The 11354-nt window shown below is 37.8% G+C and overlaps 2 protein-coding genes across 4 annotated transcripts; both read right to left on the bottom strand.

Annotated features, from left to right (window-relative positions):
- Nucleotides 1-666: 666 nt before the first annotated feature.
- Nucleotides 667-2266, bottom strand: LOC140988087 (sulfiredoxin, chloroplastic/mitochondrial). 2 transcript variants are annotated; one of them, XM_073456995.1, is made up of 5 exons: nt 2103-2266; nt 1744-1898; nt 1329-1362; nt 1152-1245; nt 667-780 (listed from the first exon to the last, which is right to left on the bottom strand). In XM_073456995.1, exons 1-5 carry the CDS (start codon nt 2233-2235, stop codon nt 681-683), a joined length of 516 nt encoding a protein of 171 aa, XP_073313096.1. In that variant the 5' UTR covers nt 2236-2266; the 3' UTR covers nt 667-680. The 2 variants fall into 2 exon arrangements, with proteins under 2 accessions (XP_073313096.1, XP_073313097.1); XM_073456996.1 differs by lacking the exon at nt 667-780 and adding an exon at nt 784-1047.
- Nucleotides 2267-2501: 235 nt separating this feature from the next.
- LOC140988086 (probable arabinosyltransferase ARAD1) lies at nt 2502-6052 on the bottom strand. 2 transcript variants are annotated; one of them, XM_073456994.1, is made up of 4 exons: nt 5418-6052; nt 4765-5052; nt 3766-4142; nt 2502-3113 (listed from the first exon to the last, which is right to left on the bottom strand). In XM_073456994.1, the coding sequence occupies exons 1-4, from the start codon at nt 6012-6014 to the stop codon at nt 3071-3073; spliced, it is 1305 nt and encodes a 434-aa protein (XP_073313095.1). In that variant the 5' UTR covers nt 6015-6052; the 3' UTR covers nt 2502-3070. The 2 variants fall into 2 exon arrangements, with proteins under 2 accessions (XP_073313095.1, XP_073313094.1); XM_073456993.1 differs by having other exon boundaries at nt 3777-4142.
- Between the last annotated feature and the right edge of the window lie 5302 nt (nt 6053-11354).

Here is an 11354-nt window from a genome sequence, read left to right as displayed (position 1 = left end):
GGCATTGATCGAGATTCGTCAGGCAGGATCATCCTTTGCTTCAACGAGTTCATCGGAGTCGAGACCAACATCAGGGCGGAGTCGTGGGCTGTTTGGAGATGACTTCTTCTTTGTTCTGACCTTAGTTTTTTCCCTTTTGGATTGAGACCGATTCCCAAATTTCCATCCAGATCATCTGTTCTTGTAGGAGTTAGTGTGCTATTGATCATATAATTTCTAGGATACATTGTCTTTATGAGGGGATGTGCTATTCATATTTCTCATATTTATCGGAAGGATAACTCTGTGGCAGAGGCATTAGCGATTGAGGCTCATGCTCTTCGGCGATATACTTTCACTCCAAGACCGGCTCTCCCCAGTTATATCTCGATCCTCACCCGTTCTGATCACTTCGAACTCCCGTACCTTCATACCAAGCAACCCTAAAAAAATCGGTCGAAGGGTGGGCATGTGTGCATGTGTGGGTACATTAGTGTGTGGGCTTGTGTGCGTGGGTGTTCGTGTGTGTGCATGCATTTGTTGGGTTTCTTGGGTTCTTGTCTGGGTGCATTTGTGCTTGTGTTTTTCTTTGTTCGGACCTATTCTCATGTGTGTCTCCTCCTTGGGCGGATCTTGACGTTTGACACTCAGGTCTACGTCTCTCAGTCTCAGCAATTGGGCTAACAAGACGGTATAGTAGGTTAGATGGCTGTTGTTTGTAGTTTGATGTTCTTATTCTTCTTTTTTTCTTCTCTCACCATATTGATCCCTTGTATAAATTTTGAAGCTAGCGCCATCATGCTGCGGGGAAAAGTTACAATAGAGAACCATGACATTCCATTAAGCGTTCATTCCCTCCGAAAATATAGGAGAAAAAAGTAGAGCCGCATGGTGCTCTTGATTTTTAACAAGTTCATGAATAACAAAATTTATATGAGAGCGATTAATACAGATGTCACATATTACTTGCAATAACAACGTTGCTTTGTACTTATGACGTTGAAATTAAAGGTGAAAAGGCTACTGCTTGATGTCAAAAGGGAGTCGTAGAGTCAACGAAGGTGATGCCTACAGCGTAAAGATGAATAAAAAATTATGAAATAAATCATATTCATTCACAGGAGATCACGAACAACTTTTAAATGAATATAGGAACACCAGAAGATTAAAACCTCAAAGTTTCCTTTGTCCCACGGCGTACTTTGCAACGTATTGTCGGCAACCCTAGCTGCTGATGAGCTTCAAATCGGTGGCACCCAGAAAAACCTGATGATACAAACAGAAGGATAAAATTTTACAATAGCAGTGCAGGCGAAAGAAGCATATATCATATAAGATGCGTGTTGTACCGTAGTATTTGCCATCAACCTCCAGAACATCAATCTGAAAAATTAACAGTGGTTTGGTGAGATACTTTAACACATACAGAACCAATTTTTGGACAACTAAACTATTTATACATTGTATTACTACAAATATGCATAGAAAGGTTATACGCTCTGCGAAGAACCAAGAAACATCAGGTGCAACTATGCTCCTACTCACAAGAAATGTTGCAAAACCGCGGGGACACCTATGGTGGACGGCTGGCAAGGAATCATTTCTTAGCGAGACAACTCATGCACAACAATATAGTTATTAAAAATCAAATGAACAATGTTAGAAACAACTAGATTGGAATTTTAGAAGTAGTCTACGACTCAAAAACACCAAATTGCAGCAGATTTATTGGCATGGAAAGAGAGACTTGCTTGTCAATCTTACCGGTACTTGGAGCCCAATTTCACCAATACTTTGCACAAGTTCCTTCACCTTTTGTGGGTCATTAGCTCTTGTTCTCATGAGAGGTCTCCGAATTAGATCCAAGGGAAGTTCAAGGATCACTGGTCCACCCAGTTGAGGAGCACCAGGTGGAGATCCTAAAATCCAATATGCATCAGATTTATACAAGAGGAATCCAACACAACTACATCGCAAAAGTAATTGAAGGGAGAATCTAGATACAACGACAAGATCCTATTTGCTACATATAATGAATTAATTCAATTCCTAGCCACGAGAGTCTTGACGCCCACAGCAGTACAGATTCACCCAAAACTCACATTAAGTTTGTCGCTTCTTACCGTTAACTGATGCAGACACAGAGAAGGTCCTGAAATTGCAAGGCGTGAAATTTGCCATTTCTTTTCCTCTCCGACGAGAGAAAAGAAGATAATTGGATATTCCACCTTCAGTTACAGCTTTGGACACGTACATTTTTTTTTTTTTTTTTTAGGGACAATCAAAGTTCTAGAATGAGTAAATTTTTTTTTATATTTTATTTTAAGTACGAAAAAAGGTTGACCATCATCGACTGATGCAATTTGACCACAACATATGTACATGCTGAATAAAGAAAAAAATCGATTCTCTGTTCTAAAGACTAAAGATGCACTCTCTCAGTCGTGCAACACTTTTGTTAACATAAAAATTCAATAATAATATTGTTAACCATCAAGAAATTTTTTATAATAAACCTCATAAGTAATAATAGGCAAAGCTAATTTACTTAATACAACTTACAATTACAACAGGCATTCTTATATTTTAAAAATCTACGGTCATTCCATCAAGTTTTATTGAATATACACCGTTGCTCTTGTTTTTCCTCTATGCAAGATTCACTAAATTCCAATAATACTTGCATCGTTTATGCAATCGAGCTTTTACGAACTAACAAGTAGCACTAAAGGCATCCGATTTTAATTTTTAATCCCCATCTAACCATATAGCCATACATGAATCAACGACTCTGCAGCAGCCGCAATAAGAATTACATGCAGCTGTGACCTGATCAAGATCCACTCCATGGTATTGTCATCTTTATTGTCACGTATAAGCAAATGTTGCACTTGTTCTCTCATGAGAACTAAGAGATTCTCATTGCTTAACAATAAAATGGCTTGTCATAGTATCATGTGCATCCCCGATTGGTTTGAGCAGAGACACGAACAGTCTGGTTCCTTTGAGTCCCTTATCACGATTCGTTTGTCACGGTTGCTCATGAGCTTGATAAAAGGTAGCTTCAACGAAACTTGGCGCCAGATTTCTTTCACAGTCCCATTTGGGTCTTCGTACTCAAAGTACCTTTGCACCTGAATCCAATGAAAATTAGCACGAGTGCAAGCGAGAATTTAGTGTCAGTTCACATAATTTCTAATTTAAAGATGCTAAAAAAAATGTAACCCACGCACATACACAGCACCAATTGCAATTAAAGTCCAATCAACCCATAAATTCCCACAAACGAGCTGAGAACAGAGACACACACCTAAAATATGGCATTGTTCCCCCACCAATAAGCAAACCATGAAAATCTCCATTACGGAAAATACTGATGTAAAATCAAATCACTCTAACAACTACAGTTCATCTCCATAAGTCTTTATTGCATACACAATGGAGGACTACCAACATTCTTTTGTACTCTGTTCTCTTAATAATAATATCCACCATAAAATAAAGTATAAATATTTAAGATCGGCTCTACATCCAAAATTACCATTAACAATAGTCCAGTCAGTTTTCCTAATCAATGCTTCAAGTGAACACATATAAAATGCCTGAAAACCATCTCAAACAGTCCTCTCAATTGTTTATTGCTTATAAACAGGAAATAAATCAAACAACGCAGGAAATATTACTCTTGAAAAATGTATGTAAACATAAATGGTGATTTTTCCAGGATTTATTTCAAGCACGTAAAAGAAAGCTGGCTCTTTCCCAGGCACAGGTGGGGTCAATCACCTCAGAACTACCTGTTTCAACTCCTTTTGAAACTCCAAGATCCTCTCTGAGCTCACTCCCCTCAGCAATTTTATCAGATTTCCAGGGGTAACAGCTGTATCAGAATCAACAAAAACAGCAATCTTTCTATAGTCTATGACATCCTCAAAGGGCAACTCAATGTAGTCACTAACAATAACTGGCACACACAAGCTCACTATAGCATCAAAAAGTCGGCAAGCTGATGGAGTATCCCCAGCTGGATGTAAACAAAACCTTGACGTGTGCATCCCTTGCGATGCCATGCGACGACTCTCCCTGGACTGAGCTCCATGTTTGATATTAACTTCTGGTTCATTCTCAAGAACTTGGAAAAGCAAGTCTCGAATCTTACCCCCCTGCAGTCTCCAACCAAGCGAAATATATATCACCAGACACGGACAAAGCATCGATGCATGCAAGACATTTTTACAAGTGAATCAATCATCTCCCGGGCATCTCTAAATATCCTTGTCTATTTAATGCTTGAAAAGGCTTCAACAGTGTAAAATGTACACAGATTATTGAGGCTCGGGCGTCGACAATATTTCATAAATAATGGCTAATGCATCAAAAGTACATCTTATAGGGAGATGCCCGTTAAACAATACCATGAGAATATATTGCTCACGAGAGAATAATTGCAAGTTCATAAATAATGAGCATTCAGTTGTAAATATTCCTTGTCAAATTACTCCCATAATCAACACATGCTGCCACAAATAATCTTTCACTTGACTCGATGTTCAAGATCTGAATTATCCATCTGGTAAATGTCTACAATATAAATCAAGAATATTATTTAATTTAATTGATCCAAACTCATTAGCAAAGTGAAAATTGATAAAAAAAAAATCAAGGATAAATCATGTATGGAATGCGTCGAGTTACATTATACACCCCTAACTAGCTGGTGTGATGCACAACAATTTCACGACAGATTTCATACATCCATTGCAAGGAAAAGAAACCAATAGTTACCTCTTTCCGGTACCGGTTTCCCATAAAGAACAGCAGTGCCTTGCGATTTTCAATTCCTATATCCCCCTGGTATGTCTTAATTCTGTGCGAATATGGGAGAATCACATCCTTAACCAGGGATGCCTGATTGCGTCCCAGCCGCCCAAAATCTGAAACCAATAGCACTCCATTCTTCACCGTATCAATTACCTTGTACAGAGCATTGGGATCCTGGCAAATAAATACATGATCCCAGCCCTTGTTCCTCTTCCAATACACCTGGTCTTCCAACCAATCTATCAAATCCTCCTACATCAGTAATTACCAAGAATAATGAGTACACTGCTCTTTACCTGATTATCAACAATCCACTGCATACTATGAACATTTTGAGTTTTTCAATGCAGGATATGCTATGTTATGACTCTAGGGATAATCCCACTAAACTGCTATAAAAGTGAGTGCAACGACTATTTAAAGTACCAATTTCCACACTCTCAGAATGGGACAACTAGGATCATGACATCGACTTAAGAAAAAACTCAGACAAGTACATCCTCGGGTGTTAGCTATGACAATTCCCAACACTTCAAAAGCTACAACACACCGGTAGGATTTAAGTCTTTTTTATACAAGAAGAGAACATTATTATCAAAGAATCTGGTATGAGGTACCTGTGTTTGCTCATCACTATATGTATTGCCATCAGGAAACGAGTTCACGGTCGTGGGTCGATTGGGATTAACCACAAGACTCAACGAAGAGAAAAAAGGCACGTAGAAGAGGTCAGCTTCTTCCGGGTCCATGACCCGGGTGACGGCCGATTCTACCCGCTCCTCAATAGGATGATTTAGATCGGAAAATAAATACCATTCAGCGGAGTGCTGATTCCCAGGGTACCTCTTCTGCGCATCATCCCCCACGATTTCTCCTCCACGCGCTGCCGTATAGCTATCAATAACATCGTATGTAAATCTTCTCGGCAAGTCATACATATAAATTTTCACCTTTTTCTCGATAAAAATACTGCTATCATGCAAATTATTAAATTTAATACTTTTGGTGTGATTGGGAGGATTAGCGTAGACGAGGAAGGAATAGAGCGCAAAGAGGGATAGAAGACAGGCGAAGGTAATGGTGAGTTTAAGGAAAGATTTACGGGGCATTCTCGGCATTGTGGTTTTACCGTGATGGAGAAGCAAGGAAGAAGGGGACGGTGGGGAGGAGGTGGCGGAAAGCGGCGGCGATCTGACTTTGAGCCGAAGATTCATTTAACCCTCAGGTGCAGTATGGTATCAGCAGGCCCTGTACTAGTTATCCAATGGGTAACTTATGATTCAGCAACTTTTTCTTTTCAAATCAGGTTCTAGTACCCAATTTCCTAAATTACCTCTCAACCTTATTTTAAATAATTGATTTTTTTATTAAAGACTCATAATGACTTCGTAAAATAAATTAAATATTTTATCTTTTTGATTGAAGTGTTATCGGGTTATATCCACCGTATTTTACGAAATGCTCCTCACAGTCCAACCACACGATCGCAACCGATGGTTACTGACACAGATTCCTTCAGCAGCACTTGGCACAACTCTAATTCGTTTCCTACATTATAGTGTACAGTAAAAGATAAAATTTTGAAAATAATACATGAAAGGGGCTAGAGCAAAGATTTCTTTATTCAAACACAAACATTTATTATTACATAGTAACCTCATGTAGAGGAGGATAAACTTGTTTAGCTACTTATAGTAGCCGAACTTGAAAAACACATAGACTAGAAAGAGAAATATTACAATTTATTTGTTGAAAGAAATGAGGAAAATGTTCGATGATCTTCACTTCCTTCTTCCTGCCTTATTTATAGAAAGCTTCTTCGGATTTGAAACTCGGATTCCAAATCTTGATAACTCTTTACAGCTTGCATATGGACCATGTAGTGGTTGAGTGCTCCATTGAGGTGGTCCTTCCATTTTGAAATGTCTTTTTCTAGATTATTAATCAAGAAATCAACTTCTCTTCTTCTTTTATTTCTCCACATACCCAATATAGATGAGCTTGTAATATATCTGCTGTAATCTCGTCTCCTTTTTCTTTGTAATGTTTAATTATCCATCTGAGAGCTTCCAGCTGATCTCTGTTTTTCTTGATTCTTCTTTTCGAAACTTTTAGATATGTGAAATACATTTTCTTAAGTTTCGTTCTGGTGTGTTTTTCTGGTTCCAATCTCCACTTATTTATAGATATAATTTTGGATCCAGTTTTTCTTGTTTTCTTTATTGGATTCTTTTTTAAAGGTAAAGTATTCAATGTTCTTTTGTCATTTTCCACCGATTATTAGTGGTCCTTGTCATTCCACTCACATGGTGGCCTTTCCTTTTGTTAGTTGAGTGATCACATTTTCACTTTAACTTTGTCGGGGAATCTTTGGCTTTCTGTGTCCCTGATGAAAATGTGCTTGTGGTCCTTCCCCACTTGTACTGGTGTCGGTAAAGTGTTTCCGATCAGACCTCGGCTTGAACCATTTACCAAACTCCGGCTCTTTCTGGTTCTGGCATTCTGGACAGATGTTCTCCGNATATAATTTTGGATCCAGTTTTTCTTGTTTTCTTTATTGGATTCTTTTTTAAAGGTATAGTATTCAATGTTCTTTTGTCATTTTCCACCGATTATCAGTGGTCCTTGTCATTCCACTCACATGGTGGCCTTTCCTTTTGTTAGTTGAGTGATCACATTTTCACTTTAACTTTGTCGGGGAATCTTTGGCTTTCTGTGTCCCTGATGAAAATGTGCTTGTGGTCCTTCCCCACTTGTACTGGTGTCGGTAAAGTGTTTCCGATCAGACCTCGGCTTGAACCATTTACCAAACTCCGGCTCTTTCTGGTTCTGGCATTCTGGACAGATGTTCTCCGACCATCTTTCTATATGTGTCATATTACAGAATTTTCGACGAGTTTCTTTACTTGCCGGCAGCTTGCTATTCCACATAAGATTTCTTTTCTTTTCGAACAGGTCTTCTGCAAAGCTTGTTGTTTTTCCTGTCATTGTATTCAACAGGAAAGATCCATTTACAGAATTCTGATAGAATTTAAATGGATACTTGACTTTGTCCATCTCTGTTAGACAGACCCAAACTCCCCATGCTCTCCTAGTAGAGATGTCATCTTCATTAAATGAAGAAACCAGGGGTGTTTCATTTGTAAGAGGATCCTTGATAAATTTCTGAGCATTCATATCTGGCCTCCTTAGCCTGATGAAATGAAAGGCTTCGTGTGAGCCTTTCCCTGCTGGTTCTGGTGCTGTACTGAAAAAATACAGTTCCAGAATATCTCCCCTGGACAAATGATCATTGTTTGTCCAAATTTCATGTACTGCTTCTTGTATCCACTTTGATAATGCTGATATCTCCGGGAAGTTGGGTGAAGTAGTATAAACTGAGGCAAGAGCCCCAAATTCATACCAAGCTTTGACCTCCTTTGGATATGAATTTTGTTTCATCCATACCCTAGGATATTTTCCTGCAACATCAACTCGAACCATGGCTGGGTTGATGCCAATTCTTGTGTTTAATTTCTCCCAAGTTTGTTGGTAAACCTGAAATGGAGAAATTGCAGCTTTATTAGTACCAACCTTAGCTTTGCCCCTGTCAGTATTGGGTCTAAGGTTGTTCTCTCCCTCTTCAATCCCCGTGGTGAAGGGTTGACTTGAGGACTCGAGATAAGGATCTCGAGTCTCAATTTTTGTTTTAGCCGACTCATCTAGAGATGATCCCGACTTAACACTTGTGCTAGGAGTATTTGAATCCCCTGCTCCAGGTATAGAGTCCTGTACTCGAAAACTCTCCATACGGGAAACCAATGGCTTCTCGATGCCTTGGAGGATAGGCCTTTGTGTCACAGACCATAACTGAGTATATGCCTATAAACATCCTGTAATTCGGTTAGAGACAATTCTCTTATCCGCTTCTTGAAGCCTTCCCGCAATTTTTGCGTTCAGTGCTAACTTGTTAAACTCGGTTTGAAGCATTTCAAGGTGTTCCCTTAAATGCCTCTGCATCTTGATAATAGCATCTATATCAATGCTGACAATCTCTTGTTAAAAAATCTGCAAGAATATTTTCATGAGATTTAATTATCATTATATCAAAAATATAATTCTGACATAAAGCTTGCCATCTTAATAATCTTGTCTTCTCAGGTTTAGATTCTATTCTATTCCTCAACAAAGCTTTCACATGTGTGTTATCAACTTTCAAAGTAAATTTCTTTGCAAGTAAAAATAATGGTCATTTTTCAAAAGTCCTTTTTACTGCATAAAATTCTTTTTCGTTGATATGCCATCTTATGGCTTCTACATCTGATAATAAACCACTACAGTACCTGCATGGTTGTTCTCCATCTGGTGTGAGCTTTGTTAAAACTGCAGCCCACCAATGATCACTGGCATCGGTATACAATACCAGATCATCTCCATCCTGAGGAATAGCCATTTTTGGAATATTCTTACAAATCTCCTTTAAATAGACTAGTCCTTCTGTGTGTTCTTTTGTCCATATAAATCTTGCACCTTTCTTTAATAATGGACTGAACACTTTCTTGTGTTTTGCTAGGTTTTTAATAAACATCCCAGTAAAATTAACAACTCTCAGAAAATTTTGAAGTTGTTTCTTTTCTTTTAACTCGTTTGGAAAATTTGCACTTTCTCAACTATATTATCTTGCAAAATTATTCCAGACTCATCGATTTCTATTCCTAGAAATTCGATCTTTCTTGAGGCAATGACTACTTTCTTTTCTGAGAGAACCAATCCTTCTTTTTTACAAATATAGAGAAAATTTCTAAATGTTTAATATATTCTTCCATATTTTTAGATGCAATCAACACATCGTCAATATAGACAAACATGAACTTAAAATAATCTTTAAAAAGATTATCCATTTTCCTTTGAAATATCTGAGGTGAATTAGCCAATCCCATTGGTAATACCTCCCAGATATAATGTCCTTGTGGTGTGGAGAAAGCTGTGAATTTCTTGCTTTCATCTTCCATCCGAATCTGATAAAATCCAAACTTTCAATAGAATTTAGAGTATATCTTTGCATTGCGTATGCAACTGATCAGATGTTCTCTACTAGGTATAAAATACCAATCAAACTCCAGAATTTTCTTGATAATTAATAACCAATCTGGGTTTTTCTCGTTTTATCTCACCATGATTTCTTACCAGAAATCCTGGACGGCTATATGGTGACATACCTGCTTTGATTAGTCTAAGGTCCAAATGTTCCTTGATTATAATATGCATATCCTTCTGATCAATGATGTTCATTGGGATAGGCCTGCAACAGACAAATTCATACTCTTTGTCTTCCTTAATTTTAAGGCACGCATTGAGTTGATTTTTGTCCCACCATGCCAAAGTATCTTCATTGTAATTTTCTTTATTCCTTTTCTTGACATCTTCTAAGGATACATTGGATTCAAACTCTACTTCATTCTTATGTAGAGTTATCTTAATGCATTCTATTTCTTCTGGTTGGAGTTCTTTATCTGCTCGTAACTTGAGCATTGTTTCTCCAAACCGTCCAGAATCTTTCATTTTTGGGTTCAGAAGTTTTCCTTCATCACCACGCTTGCTGCGAAACTGGATTGAAAATTTTCTATAAAATTCCTCTCGTAGTCTCTGGACTATGATTTTGTGATCATACGGAGTTGTGAACACTAAATGTCTAGTCTCATTTTCTTGAGTATAGGACTTAAACATTTGAAGGAAATTATTTCCTGACAAAATTTCAGCGCCTGTATCATGAAAATAAATTGGTGGTGTCTTTACCTTATACCAAGGTGTTTGTCCGGCACCGCCAATCATGATCTCGGTCATCTTAATCCCTTTACATACGATTAAGATTCTTCTGGAAAAATCTCTTCCAACAATCTTGGGTAATTCTTCTTCCAAATTATTTGGAAAAACTCCTCTTTTTGTTGTACATATTACAGCACCTGAATCAATATAAGCAGCAAAGTATTCTGCCTTATATTTTTCATATAACATTCCTACTGGAATGTAAATCGAGAATGGGCTTGTGGGCATTGGATTTTTCACATTCTATCATCTGCCATTAACTCCATTTCATACTCTAGACGTTTCCAAGGTTTATGTTCCTCGAGAAACTCTAGTTCAAGAATTAATTGATCGGGTTCTTTTCCTGGAATTCCTGTGATATGAACTTCTAATTCTCTAACTTGGATAATTCCTTGGTAAGTTCCTATCATCGGTTGTTCTAAATAGTATATGGTATTACAAGGAAATTGATTCCTCTCTTTTGTAATATAAAATACTATTTAGACTTCTTTCCACCCTTCGGGGTATCTCAGCTTTCCTATTGTGGAAAATCTTTTTGGCTCCTATTGAGTTTCTTGGACAGGTGTTTTTCCCCACATGTAACTTGTAATTCTATCTCCTTGAAAAGATAGTCTTCTTGATTCCAATCTAAGACTTTGATTCCTCTGTAGAATCGGTTTGTCTTGTATTTGGATATATGTTTCCTGGATTAAAGGAAACTTAACTCTTTCTGAATAAATTGCCTGAGCAACTTTTCCAAATATTTCTGG

The sequence above is a fragment of the Primulina huaijiensis genome, chromosome 11 (genome assembly GCF_012295235.1).
Source record: "Primulina huaijiensis isolate GDHJ02 chromosome 11, ASM1229523v2, whole genome shotgun sequence".
Lineage (NCBI taxonomy): Eukaryota > Viridiplantae > Streptophyta > Magnoliopsida > Lamiales > Gesneriaceae > Primulina > Primulina huaijiensis.
Note: the sequence above shows the minus strand (reverse complement) of the source record. Positions and strands in the feature narration are given on the sequence as shown.